Raw genomic sequence first — 26520 nt, forward strand, 5'->3', positions numbered from 1 at the left:
TAATAATAATAAAAAAGAATAATACACCCCAAAACTTTAATGTGATAATATTATTAACAATGCATATAATGCAACCCACACAAAGCACATATGTAGAAACAAAAATAACAAAATAAATAAATTTAATAATCAATTCCATTCAGTTCCGCAATATTTCTTTTTACTGGGTGTACGTAAAATGCTTGATACGAATAATTCTCGTTCCGCAAAATTTTCATTCCGCATTTTCGATGTGCCAGGATAAAAATAGCTTTCAAATGTTTAAATGTGTCATCTTCAAACATCTAATCCTGGAAAGGTTACCAAAGGTATTGTACTTAATATTTTTGTCTAAAATTTATTAAAATATGTTGTTGTACGTGTTGAGGCTCTTAAATAAAGCACATATGCCTGATTTTATTAAATCGTGATTGCAAATGGAAAATTCGATTCAATGGATAAACGTTACGGCACAGCAATAAACATCACAATAATAAATATCGTGCCGGAGACGTTTATCTTGATGAACTACACAAATAGATACTGACTTTTACTAAAAATTTCAATTTTGTGCTGTATTGGCCATTGTCAAAGAGAATGTTACACCCCTGCACCACGGTTGGGTTACAGCACGCGCAGGGGCTCTCACATTTGCCGTCTGTTGGCTGTTTTGCCCATGGAAATTATTTAAAATATTGCCGTGGGAGGCAAATTCTTAAGTTCGAGCTCTAACATTGATTTGTAGCGGGTTTCCTCTCTTAAACTATGTCAAAATTACCATGTGTTTGACCTTCAATAGCCGATGATTAATAAATCAATGTGGTCTAGTGGTGTAGTTAAACAAAACAAACAGTCAAACATGGTTGGGGCCAGTGCCGGGATGCCAACTCACTACCTACCACGCTTTAGTCCGATGGCTTAACCGAGTCCGGTACGATATTAATTTGTATAGACTCTCTTAAAGCACTTATCTAAAGGATGAATACAAATGAAGCCTTTAAACGTTTTGTATCTTCGTTTCATAGTCTCTCGAGACACGAACACATCAATGCCAATCTCTGCTAAAGAACTCCCCAGGGGACGTAACTCTGTTCTATTGAATCGTCTACAAATTCGTTCGAATGACTTCATATTAGCTACGCACGTAACTCGATCGTTCTTCAAGTCCTGCTTGCATTGTGTTTGCAACTTTGATCTAAGGAGGTAATACTTCACTGCCAAACTTAAATAAAAAACAACTTCAAAGAATTCATTACTCGCAAATCTCCTGGATGATTTCAACGTCATCGTAACACAATCGACGTTCGGAATAAAACAAATTAAACCATTCGAGAACTTTTCAAGACTGGAAAATAAGATTTAATTTTGTACTTTGAGTCTTGAATGCTAAAGAAAACCCCCACAATCAGCCATTTCCCTGAAAGTGTCATTTTTAAAGCCGCGTGTGCAATGGCAGTATGGTATTATGTATCGATTCGTACTTTTAATCCATCCAAACGGTTCGAGGTCGACACATCAACGGAATAATATCCCTGCCCACAACACAGCACTGCCTTTCATGATCAGGTTTTTGGCGTGAAAGAAGAAACCCGCACTTTCTTGGATGCCACGACTGTGGTGGCAGGGCCGTAGCTAGGGTTTGTGTGTGGTGGTGGTGGTGGTGGTGGTGGTGTGTGTATGTGTGTGTGTGTGGGGGGGGGGTGTGGGTGGGGGGTGAATTATTGGAACGAACAGGCACAGAAGGCGCAAGATATTAAAGGATCCGGAGGCATGACCCCCAGGATATTTTGAAATCTAGAAGCTCTGAAATACCATTTTTCAGCAATTTCAGGGAGGTAACATACTTAAAACGTTTTGGTGTGTTTTTCTTTAGGGAGGAGTCTTCCCCCTTGCCCCCCCCCCCTCCTCCGCCAGCTACGGCCCTGCTGGCACTTGGTTTACAAGACAACAGTAGTTATATATAATAGAGACAAAAGTTTGTTTTCTTTAACGACACCACTAGAACACATTGATTTTTCAATCATCGGCTATTTGATGTCAAAAATTTTGTTAGGCCATCGGTCTACAGGCATGGGTTTTTTAATCCAGATACCGACTCCAAACCCTGAGTGAGTGCTCCGCAAGGCTCAATGGGTAGGTGTAAACCACTTGCACCGACCAGTGATCCATAACTGGTTCAACAAAGGCCATGGTTTGTGCTATCCTGTCTGTGGGAAGCGCAACTAAAAGCTTGCTGCTTGTCGTAAAAGAGTAGCCTATGTGGCGACAGCGGGTTTCCTCTAAAAAACAGTGTCAGAATGACCATATGTTTGACGTCCAATAGCCGATGATAAGATAAAAAAATCAATGTGCTCTAGTGGCGTCGTTAAATAAAACAAACTTTTTTAATTACTATTGATCCCAGTAGCAAGAGATTTTGTTTATGCACCATCCCACAGACATGATAACACAAACCACGGCTTTTGATATACCAGTCGTGGGGCAGTGGTTGCAACGAGAAATAGTCCAGTGGAACCACCGACGGGGATCGAACCTAGACCGACAGCGCATCAAAAAAAGCGTTTTACCACTTGACTACGTCCCGACCCTGTTATAAAGGAATAGGTATACATGCAGAAGCCCCACCCACCCACCCCCCTCCCCCCACACACACACCTAAAGAAGCCTCACAAAAAAAATAAAGGCAAACTAAGCAAATCAGTTAGTATATGTTATTTATAAATTAAAAAATGGACAGTGAAAGCTCGGTGGTTTCACAGATTCGTATACTAGTATATATATATATATATATATATATATATATAGAGAGAGAGAGAGAGAGAGAGAGAGAGAGAGAGAGAGAGAGAGAGAGAGAGAGAGAGAGAGAGAGAGAGAGAGAGAGAGAGAGAGAGAGAGAGAGAGAGAGAGAGAGAGAGAGAGAGAGAACGGGGGGGGGGGGAACAAATAGATAAAAAAAAGAGGTGTTTAATGCAATGTACTAAAATACTGAGAAAATCCATTGTTCTTAATAGAACATGACACATTCTGGTTACGGTGTGTTTCACCATTGATTGATATATCCATTTCTTGAAAAACTAAATCATTTGACCAAAGTATCTAATTCTTTTTCATATATTATCAAACCCTGGTGAATCATCGTTCCTCTTGTTCCGGTGAGAACAAGCACCTGAAACAACACCTTACCTGGATAAAAATTAACATTATTGACATTTGCTTAAGGGAAATATTTCACATACCATAACGTGGGGGAGAAAATCTATAGTTTTTCAATACATTTCTAAAAGTTGCTTGGTGTGTCACTGGCCTTAATTTACGACGCAGCACCGAATCACTGATAGCGTTCTATCACACATGTGACGATTCTCACACATAACAATAAGCGCAGATTTTAGAATCATTGTCCAGTTGTCGGTTATTAACAATATAACACATGTCATACATGCATGTGAACATATGCTAATGGTGGGCACACACATATCGATTATCGCCAACGCCCCGGTGGACTCGGCTCTCGACTTGTCGGCATTACACAAGTTCTGATGGACAATGACGTGGAACATAGCGCAACTGTAGAGCGATGGATCGCAGGATCGATTGTGTCTAATGAAATTGTGTTTTTACTGTCCAATATAATAAATAAATAAATCTATAAATCTATAAATAAATAAATAAATATGTACCCCCAAAACAAAGACACACACACATATCAAACACATACACATAAGCACACAAATACACACGCATACATAAACACACTCACACACACACACACACACACACACACACACACAAATATAAACACACACACACACACACACTCACTCACTCACTCACACATACACACACATACACACACACACACATACACACACACAAACACTCACACACACACACACACATACACAAACACACACACACACACATACACACACAAATATAAACACACACACACACACACGCACACACCACACACACACACCACACACACATGCACACACCACACACTCGCACACACAAACACACACATACACACACACACGCACACCACACACACACACATACACACAACACACACACACACACACACACACACACAACACACACAAACCCTACCTAAACAGACATACATTATAGTAGAATTCCCCCCCCCCCCCCCCACCCCCAACCCCGCACCGCAAAAAAATCCCGACTTGTATTGATATAAAGTCGTGTGAATGTAACGGAGACTACATCAGCCTCAATTGATTCAGCAAATGTCTGAATATAGACTCTGTACTGGTGTGAGTTGTGTACACACAAACTGTGTCAGGCGTCGATAAATCTCAACACACAGATCTTTTCCCACAGGATTTTGGCTAATTGAATACGCAACAAACATTGTCTGTAGTATCGATAATAAAATGAATCGGTCATACACAGCATGACTTAAAGACGCAAGATTATTTTACAAAAACATCCCAAGTTAAACGTACGAGTGGTATACAAGTTATTTTGCACACTTTCGAAAATGTGCAATTTGTTTTTAATAATAATAAAAATTTGCATACCACGTGTAGCTAATTTTATTCGGTAACTGAATTGTATCACGCCCCTAAATGACATTGCATGTCATGCATGATAATGCAGTTTGTTTCGGTGAGAGACGGGGTTTTAAAAGTGTGCGGTTATACACATTTACCGCACAGTTTTGTCAAATGGAAAGCAACCAGAGTGTGGTACAAAGTTATACTGAACAAGACACTTGCATGAGAGATGTGTTTCAGAGGTGTGCGATTATAAACATTTACCGCACACTTTTGTCAAAGGAAAAAGCAACCAAAGCGTCGCACAAAGTTATAATGTACAACAGAAATATTGTGGGTTTTTTGGATGAGAAATTTTAAAATCTATTTTGTCAACAGCAAATCAGTTCTTCGTACATTTGTTTTCAGACACACTTTTGTCAAAGGTAAAACATCGAAAGCGTGGTACAAATTAATAATATACAAGAACAAATACATGAGAAGTGTTTCAAAAGTGTGCAGTTATAGGCAGTTACCGCACACTTTTGTCACAGGAAAAAACACATTGAAAGCGTGCTACTAAGTTATATTGCACAAGACAAACACATGAGAGGTGTGTTTCAAAAGTGTGTGGTTATAGACAGTTACCACACCCTTGTGTCAAAGGAAAAACATCGAAAGCGTGGTACAAAGTTATAAAGTACAAGACCTATTTTTATAATATGCGGTTATAGACATTTACCGCACACTTTAAATTTGTCAAAGAAAACAAAATATTAAAAGCGTGGTACAAAGTTATAATGTACAAGACATGTATTGTATTTTTGGATGAGAAATATCAAAATCTATCTTGTCCACAGCTAATCTGTTCTTCATACATTTTTTTTTTAGGGTTTGCGGTATATTCACCAATCGACAATCAAGTGCCACGGTAACCTCAAGTCCCGTAACTGCGTCATTGACAGTAGGTGGCAGCTCCGTCTGACAGACTACGGACTTCCCTGTTTCCTGACGACAGCAAAACAAGTCCGAGATCTTCAGACAAGAGGTACGAGAAACAGTACAGAGAATCAACAGATAATCGGCAGCCAGCGGTAGTGGGTTCGCATCACGGTACCGGTTATCGGCTTTATCATGTTAGGACGACAGAGGAATTCCGATTGGGTTAAAAGGATAAAGCCAATAATGTATACATCATTAGCCTGATATTATTATGTATCATCCATTAAAGGCTTTCGCAGGAGATAGCGCTGGCACTATAATTTGCGATATCTCCTGCGATGTTCTCCTAGGAGATACCGCTTCTTATTATCTTGATTGGTCAAATTTTAATCACAAGACATTGTTTTGTTACGTCACTGTGTTTGTTTCAGCAGTAAACCTACCATTAGTGACGTCACGCCACTGCCGTTCTGATAGTTAACGAGTGTACTGCTGCCAAATATAGCGACATTCAACCCACATTACTGACATTGATTACAATTGTTGCAAATGAAAAGTATGATAATGGATGATAAAAAGAATACCCCTAGGGCCCTCGTGTTATGTGATATCATAATTTATCAGCACTCGTTGATAAATTATGATATCACAAGACACCTGTGGAGTATCTACTATATATTAATATTGGTCACCAGGGTTCAAAGGTAAATAAAAAACAACAACAATTAGTCACACTTAATTAAATGCCCAACATAAAGGCAGATGTCCATATCAATGCAAGTTTAAATATACAATCAATAAAAGGTTAAGTTTAAAAAAAAAATCAATTTGGAGTTTTTAACTATGTTGTCTGTTGCCGCTGCCGCTGTAAAAGTAAGAACGAGACGTAGCCCATTGGTAAAGCGCTCGCTCGATGCGCAGTCAGTCTAGGAACTAGAAGTAGTCGATGGTTTAACAGTATTCATAATTTTATATTCTCAGACAGCCCGACTGGTAAGTAATAACAATATAATAATAAATAATAAATAATAATAAATAAATGTAACAGTTATGGAGGCGAGATCTGGTCTATTTTAAAGAGTATTTCACAGTTTAACGTCACAGTCTCGTGTTTCACTCGGTTATCCAAATGTGTTATAGGTTTGTCGATTAACGAAATTTAAGGTGCATTTTCAAAGGATGAAACGAGGTTCTGCGACATTAAAAACAATATAAAACATACTCTCACAGGCGGCGGAACGTTTTGAATATTGGGGGCCCGAGTGCGCGAAGTGCACGAGCTAGTTAGGGAGGTCCGGAGGGCATACTTCCCCGGAAAATGTTGAAATTTAGATGGCCTGAAATGTGATTTCATGGCATGTAATTCATAGAACGAGTCATTTTATAACCGAGTCTCGACTATTTTTTTCGACTAATGTAACTAGCCAACGGAACAGATAATATATCGGGGGGCCTATTGTATAAGGTATACAGTTATATGGCCTCAGACCATAAGGACCACACAGATGTTGAGAGAGGAAACCCGCTGTCACCAATTCATTATTGGGGGGGGGGGGGGGCAATAAAATTATTGGGGGACCAGGCCCCTGCCCCCCCCCCCCCCCCGATTCCGCCCTCTATGCTCTGGTGGTAAAAATGCAGTACACGGACATGTTTCTGTTTAACTTAAATTACAATTACGTTATGTCCACGAGCCGCATTCGCTGCGATGCGAGTGTACCACTCTGCATACATTGGAATCCGTATTAACGGATTCCTGGCTTTAGGCGGGTAATTACCGAATTCGTTATCCAACACCGTCTCTCACACAGAACCAATCTAAATGTGATTTTCGTGTTGATATCTAATTAGGTTCCAGCACATTATCCTTGACCCACACTTCAGCTATCTGGGCTGTCTCTGTCCAGGACAGTGGGTTAGTGGTAATTGTTAGTGGTTAGTGAGAGAGAAGTCGCTGTAGTGGCGAAAATACCTCTCCGCTGAGGTATTAAAACTCATTTGCGTCGAAGTCGGTACTGGGAATGAATGGTTAAAGTTTGTTTTGTTTAACGACATCACTAGAGCACATAAATTTATTAATCTTCGGCTATTGAATGTCAAGCATTTGGGAACTTTGACATGTAGTCTAAGAGAGGAAACCCGTTACATATTTTCCATTAGTAACAAGGGATCTTTTATGTGCACTATCCCACAGACAGGACAGCACATACCACGATCTTTGATATACCAGTTGTGGTTCACTGGCTGGAACGAGAAATAGCCCAATGGGCCTACCGACGGGGATCGATCCCAAACCGACCACGCATCAACCGCGCGCTTTACCACTGGGCTACGTCTCGTGCTAGGAATGAATGGATGTTTAACAGCACCCCAGCACAAACACAAATGTACTGGGATACTACGTCACCACTAGAGCACATTGATTTATTAATCATCGGCTACTGAATGTCAAAATTTGACATATAGTCTAAGAGAGGAAATCGCATACATTTCTCCATCAGTAGTAAAAATATCTTTTGTATGCACCATCCCACAGACAGGATAGCACATACCACGGCCTTTGATATATCAGACGTTGTGCTCTGGCTGGAATGAAAAATAACCCAATGGGCCCACTGACAGGGATCGATCGTAGACCGACCGCGCATCAGACGAACGTTTTACCACTGGGCCACACCCCGCCCCTACTGTGTCCTAATTATTTATTCTACTGCCACCCCATTTAGTTCAGTGATTATTTTGTTCGTGAAATGTCAGATGTACTGTATGAAATTCTTGTTGGTACTCCAGATTTACTATGGACCGCCCCTGAACACCTACGAGATCCAGTTCTACAAGCCAAGGGCAGCGAAAAGGGGGATATTTTTGCCCTGGGCATCATTTTACAAGAAACCGCTCAAAGAACCCCTCCATACAGTTCCTCAGATTTGTCCTATGATGGTATGGCGTTATTTCATCTGTCTGTCTTTGTCTGTCTGTCTGTATATTTCTATTTGTCTGTCTGCCTGACTGTGTTTCTCTATGGATTTAGCTGTATATGTTTGTTTGTCTCTCTGTTTCCCGCTATCTCTTGAAGCGTTTTTATTGTGTGTGTGTGTGAGAGAGAGAGAGAGAGAGAGAGAGAGAGAGAGAGAGAGAGAGAGGGGAGAGAGAGAGGGGAGAGAGAGAGAGAGAGAGAGAGAGAGAGAGAGAGGGGGGAGAGAGAGAGAGAGGGGGGAGAGAGAGAGAGAGAGAGAGAGAGAGAGAGAGAGAGAGAGAGAGAGGGAGGGAGGGATGGAGGGATGGAGAGAGAGAGAGAGAGAGAGAGAGAGAGAGAGAGAGAGAGAGAGAGAGTGGGGGGGATTAACTCGACGATGTTGATATTTTACATATTAAAAAACACCAGTAGCGAATTTTGTTTATTCTATAACACTTCTAAAATAACATTTTTATTCGATTTATTAGTAAATTGCAGTACTAAAGTCGCTTCCATCGGTAATATGACATCATCACGATTAGAACACATTACTTCGACGTGACGCACTTTTAACTAAAACTCTTATGAACACGTTATGCTCAGGTATACAGGTCTTGATGGCTTGTAAACAAATGACCCATTCACAGCAACACGTTATTACCCAGAGACCTTGAAAATTGACATCTGAGTTAATACACTAAATTATCACATAGGTTTATGACATGGATATCATGGGTAAGTTATAGGATAAATATATATATATATTTAATACAAGTTTTATTGAATATATATTGACAATACCGTAAAACACTCTGGTAATGACGTCTATTGATCCTATAACTTACCAATGATATCCATGTCATAAACCCATGTGATAATTTAGGGTATTAACTCGTATAACAATGGTATGAAAATGTCTAGGTATATGCAAATTTGCAAGGTCTCTAAGTAATAAAGTGTTTACAAGCCAACAAGACCTGTTGCGTGACGTCAAATTAATTTGTGCAAATAAATCGTGATGACTTCATATTACTGATGGAGGTTACTTTATCAAATTAAACTCGAATTAAAATATTATATTAGAAGTGTTATATAACAAACAGTATTCACTATTCTCGTGTGTTTTCAATATGTAAAAGATCAACATCGTCTAGTTAATCGGTATTTGTCTCGGCAGAGCCTCGATAAATACTGATTACCATTTCTCATCCATTAAAGGCTTTTAGGAGATATCGCTGGTACTATAATTTGCATATTTTCCTAGGAAAGATCGCTTCTTTTTTTCTTACGTCACCGTTCGGCGCTAAGCCTATCATTAGTGACGTCACGACACTGTCGTTCTGCTAGTTAACATGTCTACCGCTGCCAAATATATAGAGGCTATTTCATGGGTTTTTTCGTGATGTGTGAAACCATATTTTACTCATTGCTTCGCAATTCGTGAAAATATGGTTTTCACACACCACTCGTTGACATAAAAATCGTATTCGGAAAAATACCATGAAATGGTCTATTTATTATACATGTATACATATTTCCTAAATTTTGACAATATCTTTCGCTTTTTGGTAATATCTTTCGCTTATCCTATCGAAAACACATAACGTCATGATATATTTCTTCCTATGGAACTTTGCCAGAAAAGTTACTTTACCATAGACTTTTAAAAAGAAATTTGATTAAAATTTATCTTTATTAACATTTATTTAACAATACTGCGGTGCAAACATACCTGACAAAGCGATCCTCTAAAAACTCCCACAAAAACAAAACAAGTCGAACGCCGTTAAATTCTTACACTTACATTCGATGACACTACATTGTGTCATAATTATTTAGCTTCGTATTCAATTCGTTTTAGATATTTTATCGTAATTGCACTTCGTATCCCTTTTTTATAGGTACAGTTGTTTAAATTACGTTTTTTATTTTTCAAATACGATCAGATGCATTGGTAATCATCAAATTTAAATACGAAGAACCGAAACGAAGGGAGATAATTTAATCATGCACTTTTACAAAAAAGTAAATACGACTTCTATATTTTCACTGTAGCTAAAATACAGTGAAAATATGACTTTTCACCGGATATGACTTTTATGGTTTCTGTAGATCTATATATTTCATTGCTATGTATATAACAAAGTGACATTCAACCCACATTACTGATATTGTTTACAATTGTCGCAAATGAAAAGAATGATAATGGATAATAAAAAGAATACCCCATTCGTGTCTTGTGATATGATAATTTAATTTATCAGCACTCGTTGATAAAAGTATTTAAAAAATCCTCGGCAAGCCTCGGAGTTCATATATTTTTTTTATATCAACGAGTGCTAATAAATTAGGATATCACAAAACACTCGAGGAGTATCCTTTATTTATATACTCGGTTGATATGTTCCATATTATAAAATAACAACAACAACAACAACAACAAAAAAACTTGTGACGAATCATCTATGTACAATAGCACCCATCTAACAACAAAAATGGCGGACTCAATAAAACATTAAAAAACATTACAATACATACTCATCTGCTAAAAGGTTTGTCGGTCATATTTGTTTTATTCTCGAGACGGTCGTAGCCTACGTTTATCGCTGGATCAATTAAAACAATCAACAGGATGGAAAGTTGCATCTGTCGAAAAATATAAATGTATTTCGTTACGATACGAACTCCATTTAATCTACATTTAATAGGATTGACCTACGCCGCATCAGCTGCATAAAAGACATTGGATTTTACAACACAAGAACCTTTATTTTTGTTATCGTGGAATAAAAGAAAGAAATGTTTTATTTAACGACGCACTTAACACATTTTGTTTATGGTTATATGGCGTCAGACATATGGTTAAGGGCCATACATATTTGAGAGGAAACCCGCTGTCGCCACTTCATGGGCTACTCTTTCCGATTAGCAGCAAGGGATCTTTTATTTGCGCTTCCCACAGGCAGGATAGCACAAACCATGGCCTTTGTTGAACCAGTTATGGATCACTGGTCGGTGCAAATGGTTTACACCTACCCACTGAGCCTTGCGGAGCACTCACTCACGGTTTGGAGTCAGTATCTGGATTAAAAATTCCATGCCTCGACTGGGATCCGAACCCAGTACCTACCAGCCTGTTGACCGATGGCCTAACCACGACGCCACCGAGGCCGGTTCGTGGAATAATGTAACAGATGCCATGAAAAGCAATGCCATTATGAAAACAAACCTAGCGATCGCTAGCATTTGATTGTTTTCGATTAATGGTACGACGGATATGTCAGGTCAGGTCAGGTCATAGTGTTTTTACGTGCACATATATCAGAACAAGCTGTTGTAGCGCACGCCTGTCATGGGCGCAGGTGCCGGCCTCGGCTGGCTCCTCCGTCCAGGACAGGAAAGGTTTGGGGTGGGTGGGTGGGAGAGGGGACCGCCCGCACCCGACCGGGTTTTGGTTAACGACACCACTAGAGCACATTGATTTATTAATCATCGGCTACTGGATGTCAAATATTTGGTATTTGTTTTACATATAGTCTAGGAGAGGAAACCCGTTACATTTTTTCATTAATAACAAGGGATCGTTTATTTGCTTTATCCCACATACAGGATAGCACACACCACGGCCTTTGATATACCAGTCGCGGTGCACTGCTGGGACGAGAAATAGCCCAATGGGCCCAACGGCGGGGATCGATCCCAAACCGACGAAGACTATATGCCAGAATTATTAAATGCTTGACATCCAATAGCCGATGCTGAATTAATCAATGCACTCTAAAGAAAAGAAATGTTTTTATTTCACGGAGCAGTCAACACATTTTATTTACGGTTATATGGCGTCAGACATCTGGTTAAGGACCACACAGATATTGAGAGAGGAAACCTGATGTCGCCACTTCATGAGCTACTGTTTTGGATTAGCAGCAAGGGATCGTTTATATTCACCATCCGACAGATAAGATAGTACATACCACGGCTTTTGTTACACCGGTTGTGGAGCACTGGCTGGAACGAGAAATGGACTCTAATGGTGTTGTTGAACAAAACAAATTTTAACTTCTTTTCTTTCTTTTTTTGCTGAACACGGCTGGGCCAACACACGCGATCATGGATGTGGAACTGTTACACAGAATACGTCGGAGAAATTCGATTTGTTCCCTTAACGAGGATCGATCTGGGGGAACCGTTCGCTTCTTAGTGGGTCATCCTAAACATCGTCAAGAACAGAACTTACATATCGACCCGCCAATGACGCTGTTTGCAGTATTTATTCCGACACCTGACGCCGGAATACTAAACGGTCACTTCCCAAACGTACTTGAATTAGTGCAGTGTCACCTTAGTCAATTATACACAAGACACCTGTCGTTTTTTTCCTGGGGGAAAATTTCGTTAAGACAAATACGCTTGACCACGACAAGCTCTCAATTTAAACACGTATACGTCTCCTTTAAAAAAAAAAATCGATATTTTCGGTAGGTACTGAGTTCACATCCCGGTACCGTCTCCCTTACCCAAAGCAAAGAAGGAAGGAAGAAATGTTTTATTTAACGACACACTCGACACATTTTATTTACGGTTATATGGCGTCGGAATATCCAGAGCGATTTTTTAACGACTCAGTGGATAGGTGTAAAGGTCAGTTCATACGCTGATTGCCGACCTGATGCGAAACTGAAATTAGTTTTTTTATTAGATAAACGAAAAAGCGTTGAACGAACGCGCGCCAAAATTTAATATGAACCGTGTTAACACCACACTGACTTCATTGAACAATTAGGAATAGGTTTAAACAGAAGCAGGACTGGGCGAGTCAACTACTCACCAACAAGGGTCGGTGTTGTAGTATAAAGCTACCTGTCTCACTAAACACTAACAACTAACCCACTGCCCAGATAGTTGAGGTGGATATAAGCACGAAAATATGTTGAAATAAATGAATGCTATTGCCAAATCAGTATATGCATGAATGAATCAATGAATCACCGAACGCGTAACGAATGACACAACGTGTGTAACAAAGATGGTGGTATGTGCTATCCTGCGTCTGTGGTTTTTGTTAACTCTCCCAAGCTACAAACAGTCTGTCTATCTAGCTATATATCTGTATCTTTGTCCCTTTGTCTGTGTGGCTATGTTTATCTCCAGTGTATGGAAAATGTACACATGTATCTCCATCTCTCTCTCTCTCTCTCTCTCTCTCTCTCTCTCTCTCTCTCTCTCTCTCTCTCTCTCTCTCTCCCTCTCTCTGGTCTCTCTATACCTTATCTCTCTCTGTCAATGTATCTCTATCTATCTCTCTGTCAGAACTCTCTCTCTCTCTCTCTCTCTCTCTCTCTCTCTCTCTCTCTCTCTCTCTCTCTCTCTCTCTCTCTCTCTCTCTCTCTCTCTTACCTTATCTCTCTCTGTCTGTATGTCTATATGTCTGTCTCTGGCTGTCAGAACTCTCTCTCTCTCTCTCTCTCTCTCTCTCTCTCTCTCTCTCTCTCTCTCTCTCTCTCTCTCTCTCTCTCTCTCTCTCTCTCTCTCTCTATATATATATATATATATATATATATATATATCTGTCTCTATCTCTCTCTCTTACCTTATCTCTCTCTGTCTGTATGTCTATATGTCCGTCTCTGGCTGTCAGAACTCTCTCTCTCTCTCTCTCTCTCTCTCTCTCTCTCTCTCTCTCTCTCTCTCTCTCTCTCTCTCTCTCTCTCTCTCTCTCTCTCTCTATTTCTCTCTCTGTCTGTCTATCTCTTACCTTATCTCTCTCTGTCTGTATGTCTGTCTGTCTGTCTTTGGCTGTCAGAATACACACACACTCGTAACGGGCGTACACGTGTGTCTTTGTAGGCTTGAGAAAATGTGCGCAGGCACATGGTTATTTATTTACATTGACTGTTACTGTGACGTGCATACGATGCAGATACTATAGTGCTTTCTGTAAACTTCTACCGTATTACTTTATCTTATCTTATGCTTTGTTTATGTAGAAATACTGGCAAAAGTGAAGAAACCCCCTCCACTGATCCGCCCATCCGTCTCCCCACAGGCAGCACCCCCCATTTACATCCAAGTGATGAAGCAATGCTGGTCGGAGATACCCGACATGCGGCCCACTATCGTGGAAGTGTATGAGCAGTTTAAGAAACTTACTGGTGGCAAGTACGTACACGTTTTCATAGTCATGAGTTGTTGTTGTTGGTTTTTTGGAGGGTTTTGTGGGGTTTTTTTTGTAGTGTTGTTTTGCTTTGGGTTTGTTTTGTGTGGGGTTTTTTTTTTGGGGGGCGGGGGTCGGTGGGGGGCAGGATGTTTTGTTGGGGGGGTTGACGGGGGTCGGTGGGGGCAGGATGCAGCTCAGTTGGTTGAGTGCTCGCCTGAGGTGGATCCATTCAGCTGATTGGTTTTTTCTCGTTCCAGCCAGTGCACCACAACTGGACAAAGGCCGTGTTGTGTGCTTTCCTGTCTGTGGGAATATGCATATAAAAGATCCTTTGCTGCGTTAGAAAAAAATGTAGCAGGTTTCCTCTGATGAGTCGGAATTACCAAATTTCTGGCATCTAATAGCCGTTGACCGGCCTCGGTGGCGTCGTGGCAGGCCATCGGTCTACAGGCTGGTAGGTACTGGGTTCGGATCCCAGTCGAGGCATGGGATTTTTAATCCAGATACCGACTCCAAACCCTGAGTGAGTGCCCCGCAAGGCTCAATGGGTAGGGTGTAAACCACTTGCACCGACCAGTGATCCATAACTGGTTCAACAAAGGCCATGGTTTGTGCTATCCTGCCTGTGGGAAGTGCAAATAAAAGATCCCTTGCTGCCAATCGGAAGAGTAGCCCATGTAGTGGCGACAGCGGGTTTCCTCTCAAAATCTGTGTGGTCCTGAACCATATGTCTGACGCCATATAACCGTAAATAAAATGTGTTGAGTGCGTCGTTAAATAAAGCACTTCTTTCTTTCTAATAGCCGTTGATTTTATTAATCAGTGCGCTCTAGTGGTGCCGTTAAACAAAACACACTTTAACTTTAACTTTCTAGGTAGGAGCCAGTACTTGGAAACGAACCCAGTACTTACCATACTCAAGGCCGATGGGTTACGTTCATAAGCTGAGGTTCTAGAATACGGTGGCTCTATACCCGAGGTCAGTGGTTTTGGGCCACTAATAATTATTTTGTACGATCCCGATGGCAAGTGGTAAAAAAAACAAAAAAACTACCAAAAACCCCCCAAACAAACAAAAACCAAATCAATCCACAACGCTAGGAGTACGATCGTCCAAAAACAAAAGAAGCATTAACCGCGACTAACCAATAGACCAGTGAGCTTGGTGTCCACACACAAAATCTAATAAAAGTAAAGTTTGTTTTATTTAACGACGCCACTAGCGCACATTGACTTTTTTGTACCTTATCATCGGCTATTGGACGTCAAACATATGGTCATTCTGACACTGTTTTCTTAGAGGAAACCCGCTGTCGCCACATAGGCTATTCTTTTACGACAGGCAGCAAGGGATCTTTTATTTGCGCTTCCCACAGGCAGGATAGCACAAACCATGGCCTTTGTTAAACCAGTTATGGATCACTGGTCGGTGCAAGTGGTTTACACCTACCCATTAAGCCTTGCGGAGCACTAACTCGGGGTTTGGAATCGGTATCTGGATTAAAAATCCCATGCCTCGACTGGGATCCGAACCCAGTACCTACCAGCCTGTAGACCGATGGCCTAACCACGACGCCACCGAGGTCGGTCAAACTCTAATAATACTCTCTGATTATGTACTGCTATGTTGTTCTTATTACAGAAAAGCTAACATAGTCGACACGATGTTCCGGATGTTGGAAAAGTACTCCAATGACCTGGAAGACATTGTTGCAGATCGGACCAATCAGCTGGAAGAAGAAAAAAAGAAGACCAATCAACTGCTCTACAGAATGCTTCCGCCGTGAGTTATTTTTAGACACAAATAGAACATATTGAAGAGTGTATACTACCAAATCAAATCCCATAGACGACAATAGTAACATATGTGGCTCAAACTCCTACCTGTAGGGTGTCAATCAACATAAACGCCACGGATATAAATACTACCACCCCTCATCCTTAAAGTGAATCAGAACAAATGGGAGGTCAAGCTGCTCATTTCTGAGATAACGGGTAGCGTCTATGACTACCCTAGTTCTGCACAAAATTCGTGTATTTTTTTTTTACAGGCATCCCCCCTCCCCCCCCCCCCCCCCCCCCCCCCCCCCCCCCCACACACACACAAAATGTTCGAAACTATTTTCAAAGTAACAAAAATCGAACTATCTGGGCTGTCTGTGCGTGACAGGAATTATTGGTTAGTTGTTAGCAAGAGAGAAGTCGGTGTATCGACCGTATACCTCTCCAATAAGTCTTTAAAATTCGCTATTGGTGGGAGCCGGCACCTGGGTGCGAACTCAGTACCGACCAGCCTTAAGTCCTATGACTTTATGCTCTATCTCTGAGCTTACACATTTATAAACAGGATACGGCTCAAGCGTATTTGGATACTAATTGAAAACATTGTTTCTGGAACGATTCTTCTGTAGACGATTTACCTTACATCGATCCTGTTTGATGTTTCATAAGACGTACGTCTAAAAAAACTGTCTACAAATGGACGAGTCCCAGAACTAGTTTCTAAAGAAAATGTTTGACAATTTTAGTCTAAAAGAGACGAGGCCAGTTAATCAAGGAAAAGGACGCATTACTCATTGGCATAGCCAAACTTTTATATTGGAGCACTCACTTTTGGGGGTGGGGAGTGGGGGTGGGGGAAATCATAGTGTCTATGAGTCATGTCAGGGAAATAACAAAGGCGGTGGTGGTTTGAGAAGAGATGTGATTGGGGAAGGAGGCATGACCACCACTTGACTATCACAGTGGCATTACCGTTTAGGGACGTGTGCCAGGCGGTTTTCCCAGCGCTTTTCTACCTATCCCACTCTGTTTATGATAGTCGCTGAGAATCTCAAGACGGGACAGAGGGTGGACAACACACGACATACTAGAATACTAATTGTAAAACATATCACTCTGTGTTTAGGATAGCGGCCGAGAATCTCAAGACGGGACAGAGGGTGGACAACACACGACATACTAGAATACTAATTGTAAAACATATCACTCTGTGTTTAGGATAGTCGCTGAGAATCTCAAGACGGGACAGAGAGTGGACAACACACGACATACTAGAATACTAATTGTAAAACATATCACTCTGTGTTTAGGATAGTTGCTGAGAATCTCAAGACGGGACAGAGGGTGGACAACACACGATATACTAGAATACTAATTGTAAAACCTATCACTCTGTTTTGTATTTAGGATAGCGCACGCTTGATGCGCGGTCGGTCTAGGATCGATCCCCGTCGGTGGGCCCATTGGGCTATGTCTCGTTCCAACCAGTGCTCCACAACTGGTGTAACAAAGGCCGTGGCATGTACTATCCTGTCTGTGGGATGGTGCATGTAAAAGATCCCTTGCTGCTAATCGAAAAGAGTAGCCCATGAAGTGGCGACAGCGGGTTTCCTTTCACAATATCTGTGTGGTCCTTAACCGTATGTCTCACGCCATATAACCATAAATAAAATGTGTTGAGTGTCGTTAAATAAAACATCCTTTCTATCCTTCTGTGTTTAGGATAGTGGCCGATAATCTCAAGACGGGACAGAGGGTGGAGGCGGAGAGCTTCAACGAGGTGACCATCTACTTCAGCGACATCGTCGGCTTCACCACCATCTCCGCCATGAGCACGCCCATGCAGGTCGTCGACCTGCTCAATGACCTCTACACCATGTTCGACGCCACCATTGACATCTATGATGTATACAAGGTATAACGCCACCATTGATGTTTGTGATGTATACAAGGTATGACGCCACCATTGATGTATGTGATGTATACAAGGTATGACGCCACCATTGACGTCTATGATGTATACAAGGTATGACGCCACCATTGACGTCTATGATGTATACACGGTATGACGCCACCATTGATGTATGTGATGTATACAAGGTATGACGCCACCATTGATGTATGTGATGTATACAAGGTATGACGCCACCATTGATGTATGTGATGTATACAAGGTATGACGCCACCATTGATGTATGTGATGTATACAAGGTATGACGCCACCATTGATGTCTATGATGTATACAAGGTATGACGCCACCATTGATGTCTATGATGTATATAAGGTATAACGCCATCATTTACGTATATAAGGTTTGACGCCATCATTGATGTATATGATGTATGTAAAGTACGATACCACCATTGATGTCTATGAAATGTATACGGTATTGGGGGGGGGGGGGGGGGGGGCGTAACCCAATGGTAAAGCGTTCGCTTGATGCGCAGTCGGTCTACGATCGATCCCCGTCGGTGGATCCATTTGGCTATTTGTCGTTCCAGCCAGTGCTCCACAACTGGTGTAACAAAGGCCGTTGTATGTACTATCCTGTCTGTGGGATGATGCATATAAAAGATCCCTTGCTACTAATAAAAATGAGTAGCCCATGAAGTGGCGACAGTGGGTTTCCTCTGACAATATCTGTGTGGTCCTTAACCATATGTCCGACGCCATATAACTGTAAATAAAATGTGTTGAGTAAATAAAACATTTCCTTCCTTCTTTATACGGTACGACGCCACTATTGACGTTTAGGATGCCACCATTGACGTGTATGATGTATACAGTGTATGACGCCATCATGAACATCAGGTATAACGCCACTATTGACGTTTAGGATGCCACCATTGACGTGTATGATGTATACAGTGTATGACGCCATCATGAACATCAGGTATAACGCCACTATTGACGTTTAGGATGCCACCATTGACGTGTATGATGTATACAGTGTATGACGCCATCATGAACATCAGGTATGACGCCACTATTGACGTTTAGGATGCCACCATTGACGTGTATGATGTATACAGTGTATGACGCCATCATGAACATCAGGTATAACGCCACTATTGACGTTTAGGATGCCACCATTGACGTGTATGATGTATACAATGTATGACGCCATCATAAACATCAGGCATGACGCCACCATTGATGTCTATGATGTATATAAGATTATGAAGCCACCATTCGTGTATATAAGGTACGCCGCCACTATTGATATCTATGATATGTAATGACGTACGCCACCACCATGCATGTATATAAGGTATTTTCGCTCCTCGGCCCCTTACCTATGACAGCAATGACTATAATTTCTTACGACGACATTCTGTTTCGTTCAGGTGGAGACGATCGGCGATGCGTACATGGTGAGTAGCGGCCTTCCGGTGAGAAACGGCAACCGGCACGCCGGAGAGGTGGGCACGATGGCGCTAGATCTTTCTCAGTCAGTGCGGCAAGTTCACCATCAGGCACATGTCAGAAGTTCCGCTACGCGTGCGCATTGGGCTGCACACTGGTGAGTACTTATTTGAATTTGGGGGGGGGGGGGGGGGTTCTTTCTTTATTTTGTTTGCTTGTTTTTGTTTTTTGTTGGGGTTTTTTGCTTGTTTGTTTGGGTTTTTTTTTTTATTCCACTGCCTCCTTTTCTTTCTCTCCTTTGAATTTCATCTCATTCCTTCCCGATCCACATCCCCGTCCACATCCCCGTCCTTGTCTATCTAACTGCGACATGTGCTTGTCCCTTGTGGCTATCCGTGCGACACTCCTGCCTTTTCCCCGTCAGCTACAAACTACAAACCTGTAACACATTTGGATAACGTTACAGAGAGAAAGAAGAGTATGTGACATTGTAACAGTAAAAAACCCTTAAAACTCGTATCTGTAACCGTTACTTCTCAGACGCACGTTCATTTTTAAAAATACAAAAAATGAATTTTTTGATATTGAAAAAAAAACCCAGGATGACCAGAAACATTTCAGATGCATGGAAATAGATTATATGAAGAATAACATCTAAGTACTGTCTGCTTTCAGTTATCATAAACAGCTCTAATAGTGCAAAATATGCCTTAGTGTTTAAAAATTAGGGCCTGTCATGTATTGAATTTAAAATGTCACAAGGAATCCATGACGTTAAACAATGGCAAATCAGAATATTTTGCAAACAAGTCGTATAATAAATACTGAGGCACACACATGCACATCTGTTTATTGTTGTTTGTGTTATATTCTTAGGGTCGGCAGTGGCTGGGGTAGTGGGTCTCACGATGCCGAGGTACTGTCTGTTTGGTGACACAGTCAACACAGCCTCTAGGATGGAGTCTACTGGATTGCGTATGTATCTATTTCTTCTCTCTCTCTCTCTCTCTCTCTCTCTCTCTCTCTCTCTCTCTCTCTCTCTCTCTCTCTCTCGCTCTGTCTCTGTCTGTCTCTCTCTCTCTGTATCTCTCTTCTCTCTGTCTCTCTGTGTTTCTCTCTGTGTCTCTCTCTCTCTCTCTCTCTCTCTCTCTCTCTCTCTCTCTCTCTCTCTCAAGCTCTGTCTCTCTCTGCCTCTCTCTCTCTCACTCTTTTTCTGTTTCTCTTCTCTCTGTCTTTCTCGCATTCTCTATGTCTATCTGCCTATATCTTTATCTCAATTAAACACACATTTCATTCACTCTCAGTCTCTATCACTCTTATTCTCTCATCTTTCTTACACTTTCTGTCTTTCCCTTTTCTCCCCCAACCCCGCTCGTTGTCTATCTCTGAATTTATCTATTTGACCGTCCGTCTGTTCGTCCGTGGTTTTCTCTGTCACACGACTTTCTGTCTTTCTTTCTCTATCTCTCATTTGTGTCAATTGACCTTTTCTCCGCTGTCTGTGTGTTTGTCCATCCGCTCGTATGTGTGTCTGTCATCCGTCCTTCTGGCTATCCCTCTCTCGCTGTCATCGTTATTGAGAGTCCACTTCCGTCGTTCATTCACTAAAGTCTTTTCAATACAAACATTTTTGTATTAAAATCTACTAGTTTGATATTACACCTTTAAATAACTGGTAAGGTATTATATGAATATGCAAATAGAAAAATCGGTAGGCCTATCTAATACATTCTAACCAGGTCACACAACCATATTCGTGTAAGTTAATTAGGTCACAAAACCCTGTTTATGTAAGTTAGCTACCGTTCTGCTGGGATGTCGTTAAACAAACATTTCTCGTCTTTCGTTTTTATCCGCTTGCTGTAAGTTTGCCGTGACCATTCTCCCTGGTATTTGGCGATCGTGAACAGCAAGTCAAATATGAAATATAGAGCGTACGATTCATTTGAAATAAACTATCGACTATCATGCACTTAATGGTGTTTTCTGACAGTGTGAGCTGGATTAATCGCGCGTAAGATAGGCGTCGAAAACGAGCGCCACGCGATAATACATCATTTGTTCACACGTTGTGTCACACAGATAATTACACCATCGATTTTCTTCTGTTCCGGTCAGATACCTGCTCGGTACAGAACACATCAAATAAACCGTAGGACAGAATGAATTAATGAAATAAAACAGTTAAAGTTTGTTTTATTTAACGACACCACTAGAGCGCATTGATTGATTAATCATCGGCTATTGGATGTCAACCTTTTGGTCATTTTGACACGTAGTCTCAAAGACGAAACCCTCTACATTGTTCTGTTAGTACCAAGGGATGCATTATCCCACAGACAGGATAGCACATATCACGACCTTTGTGTCTGTCTGTTTGTCTGTCTGTCTGTCTGTCTGCCTCTCTCTCTCTCTCTCTCCTCTCTCTCTCTCTCTCTCTCTCTCTCTCTCTCTCTCTCTCTCTCTCTCTCTCTCTCTCTGTCCGTCTGTTTGTTTCTCTTTCCCTCTCTCTCTCTCTCTCTCTCTCTCTCTCTCTCTCTCTCTCTCTCTCTCTCTCTCTCTCTCTCTCTCTCTCTCTCTCTCTCTCTCTCTCTCTCTCACTCTCTGTGTCTCTGCAATGAAACAAAAGATTGGTTATTCTAAGAAAAACTGATATTTATACGCATAAAACTGACAAAACGATTTTTCTATTATTGGTATATCAAAAGTTATGGCATGTGTTGTCCTATATGTAGGAAAGAGCATATAAAATATCCCTATCTGCTAAGGGATAAATGCAATAGGGTTCCTCTGAAGACTACGTGTCATAATTATCAAATATTTTACATACATTTGCCGATTATTAATAAATGTGCTCTAGTTGTGTCGTTAAACAAAAACAACTTCAAACAAATTCTATTTCAGCTTTTCGAATTCACATCAGCCAGCAGTGCAAGGACATTCTGGACATTCTAGGAGGGTATCACGTGTTGTACCGGGGCCAAGTGGAATTAAAGGTACGTTATCGGTTATTCTATCTTCTAGTCCATTACATTCAAATCCCAGGGCTCCACGCAATCTAGTATAACAGGGGATGTAGTGACACAGGAATCCGGGAGAGTGATGCAGAATATTCACCCACTAGACAAGGAGAATGTAGAATGAGATTTCGTTGAAGACATGGCAATTCCAATTCTGAAGCGAATCTTTGCACGTGTTAGTATGTGGTGGTCGAAGGTCCACTATGCTCAAAGCGAATTTTTCATTTTTCAAAATATATTTTTCCGGGGAAGATGTCTCGAACGTCCTATAATTGTCGGTCGATACAGTCTATAATAATAATAATAATAATAATAATAATAATGTGTGCTCTAGTGTTGTTGTTAAACAAAACAAACTTTACTGTTTGAATAATACATTTATGCAGTAGCATCTCATAGACCGTGGGCCCACTATAACCCCCCCCCCTACCCCCCCCCCCCGGGATTTTTCAAGATGAGTATATCTTTGAAGCCTATCCATAGACATATTCAAATCAGCTTGTCTGCAGGCAATCTGTTGGTGGGTGTGCCTGTAGGGCATGTTTGAGTGTAGGCACCCTATTTATTTTTAACAGGGCAAATTTCTGATCAAGGTGAATGTTCCACATAATTTTCAAAAATATTTGAAAAAAAATTCTGGACTATATCACTGCTTTTACTTTAAAGCTGGGTTACTGGTGAATGTATTCCACCAAAAAATAATACATTTTTGGCATCTGACTAAGCATAGTGAGTCAATGAATTTGAAATGTCCTGAGTATTACAAACAGTATATGAAAAAACTGCATGGCAATGTTCAAGTTAACATCCAGACATATTTTGAACAGGTTTAATTATGAATGCTATTCATGCTAAATTACATGTTCATAACAACAAACCACAAAGCAATGCAATATATGTGGTATGGATATAGTACCGGGGGTATACTCAGCAGCAAAAGTTACACAGTTCCCGATATACGTAATTCTCTATGTACATGTGTATATATACATATCGTACCTAAAACATTCTGATCCTTTTATTATTGTATTTTATTTAATATCTGAAGGCAGCATTACTTAAATATGGTGCAGTACATGTTGTCTAAACCATTTACATGGATATTTTGAATATTTTTATGTTACACACAAGTCTTACAAACATAAAAAGTGAATTTACATACCATTCTAGGCAAGTCTGCATTACATATACAATGTATCTGTCTCACAACAGTTCATCTTACAATAGCTAGGTATTTTGTTGCTTTTTGTAATATTTTAGAATTGCAGTTCTATTTATATTATGCTTAACTTATGTTTTGGTGTATATAATTGATATCTACATAGAATATTGTCATCAGGCAAATATCTAGCACTATAAAAATCTAACTTTCATTCCCAATTCTCAATCATTTTATGTGACCCAAATATGATATATGCGAAGTTTACAATTTTCTATTTCTACATCCTTCCTTTTATTCTATTAAGTAGATGTTAATAACAATTACAAAACAATATAATATGAGGTATGAATAATTATATACTTCTCAAAATAAGTTACTAGTAAGCAATGCCAGAAATGTATTAATTTCTATGTATACACATACTTAAGATTGCCTGAAGGTTTTATTATTAAAAAAACAAATTGACCTGACTTTTTTCTATAACATATTGAGGCTTCATTATTCAAATATGGTTAAGTATATGGAGTTTATATACTATGTTCACAAATTTATGAAGATGTCCCTCTGTTCTTAGTACCCACCAATTATAAGTACCTTTCCTCGGCATGTGTTTTAAAACATTTACAATTCATCTATCTCACAGAAGCTTGTACTATTTTTAAAAACATATTTGTATTTCTTAATTTATGCTTAGGTTTATATAATTGACATCAGATATACTCATCAGGCATATCTAGTACTTGACTTTCTTTCCTATTTCAGTCTTATCATCTGACTCAAATATAATGTCTATTATGTTCACAATATCTGTAATTTCTTATTTTGTCCTCTGGGCCTTTGCTCTTGTTCCTCCCTCAGTATGTCAACAGCTCTTGTTATCAGATCACAAACCATCCAATTCAGCTTCAGTATTTCTTTGGACATTTCTCAGCCATTTCTATGTGGTTGAGGAATACCCTGGACTTTGTGATATGACTAATACCATATGAGACCATGGCAATTTGCTCTCTTCCAATCAGCTCTATTGGTACAGCATATTTTCAGGGAATATCTACTGGATGGAAGGTTTGCAACTAATCCACAGTAGCATAATAACAGCATTCGTGGTTTGGCACTAAATGTCTCATGTGAAAGAGGTTCTTCCAAGCCACACTTGATCTAAGGAATCCCTACAAAGGTCTTAAGAGACTGGAAAACCATTTAAATGAGAAAAAGAAAACTCTGCCCTCAGCTTCTTGGGAAGAGAGTTCTATTTGTGAGAAAAAGTACATGTTTCAAACGCAAACCATGTCTGAGGGTGTTGTAAAGTGCACAAGAAGATGCAGAAACAAAGATTATACTGCAATGTCTGTACATTGCTGCCAGTTCACCATCCCAGATATGGACATTTGTATACACTCAATTTGGCAACAAGAGGCATCTTATAGATGTGCACAGCAGCATTAAGGATGCAGGGAAGACACCAACTAGCAATTCCAGATGTGCTTGCCATTACTGGCTATGATATCAACAGTGTTTTTATGCAGAATGGAAAACTGGAGGTTTTGAATATTCTCAAGCAACGCCAAATCGTCCTTGAAATGTTGTTAGCTCATGGAAGTTCAGCAAAAATTGATTTTCATATATTTAAGAAGCAGATCATTTCATAAACCTTCTCTATGGGAGTGCAGGTGCGAATAACATACAAATACATCATGACTTTAGAAATATCTGGAAATGTTTGTTGCCAAACCAAGGATGATAATATTAAACTACAGTAGAGTATAAATCAGCCTTTTCCACTCTACATGTATGTATTCACTGACAATGCTCTGACAATGCACATAAAGAGAACAAATTGCCAAGTTGTCATTTGGTATCAGTCATGCCAGGCATACCAGGCTATTCCCCAACCAAATTGTCATATGGCTGAGAAATTTTAGAAGGCACACAGAGATGAAATAGTGATATGATACCATGAGAGCTGATGGACATACTGATGGAGGAACCAGAGTAGAGTCTGGAGAAGGAGAATATTAGAAATTGTGAACATGACAGACATATTTTAATTGCATGAAAATGCAAAGGAATATGAAAGAAAGTCAAAACTTTCCTAGACATATTTGATGTAGAAACTAATTATATACACTTGAGCATAAGTTAAGCACAATGTAAATATAACGGCAAATCTAAAAATATTACAAACACAGACTAGTATAAGATGAACTTCTGTGAGATAGATGACTTGTACATGTAATGCAAAAGACATTATGGTAGGTACACAAAACTGATGCTTTAAATTTTTAACACTGGTGTTTAGTAAAGATGGACATATTCATAATATTGATGCACATACAGATGTATACTCAACAAAATTAATTAAGGGCTAGTAAACTTTGTTATATTATAATATAATTCTTTGTTACTGTCATACTATTTTAGCATGTTTTGGTCATATATATGGCTTCTATACATTGTTTCAGTAAACTTTTACTGGTTATACACACAAAAAACACTGGGTATTTCACATACTTATGAAAAATATTGAAATGAGCATTAGGCAAGTATTTGTTACACATTTGTTCAGAATGTTTTTTGTCATTGTGTTCCCTCAAAATTGTTATTTAAGTCATTAAGTTTAAGAACATGCCACAATGATGACAACTTTCAATGA

General features: G+C 40.1%; 1 protein-coding gene across 1 annotated transcript in view; it reads left to right on the plus strand.

The window, feature by feature from the left end:
* Positions 1-26520, plus strand: part of LOC121368083 (retinal guanylyl cyclase 2-like) — a 75720-nt gene that overhangs the window by 44663 nt on the left and 4537 nt on the right. Inside the window, 9 exon segments of the mRNA XM_041492627.1 lie at positions 5373-5529; positions 8214-8363; positions 14367-14538; positions 16179-16319; positions 18041-18233; positions 19667-19765; positions 19767-19842; positions 20562-20660; positions 22590-22681. Coding sequence (XP_041348561.1) covers positions 5373-5529; positions 8214-8363; positions 14367-14538; positions 16179-16319; positions 18041-18233; positions 19667-19765; positions 19767-19842; positions 20562-20660; positions 22590-22681 — 1179 coding nt within the window.

Source organism: Gigantopelta aegis, chromosome 1 (assembly GCF_016097555.1).
Source record: "Gigantopelta aegis isolate Gae_Host chromosome 1, Gae_host_genome, whole genome shotgun sequence".
Classification (NCBI taxonomy): domain Eukaryota; kingdom Metazoa; phylum Mollusca; class Gastropoda; order Neomphalida; family Peltospiridae; genus Gigantopelta; species Gigantopelta aegis.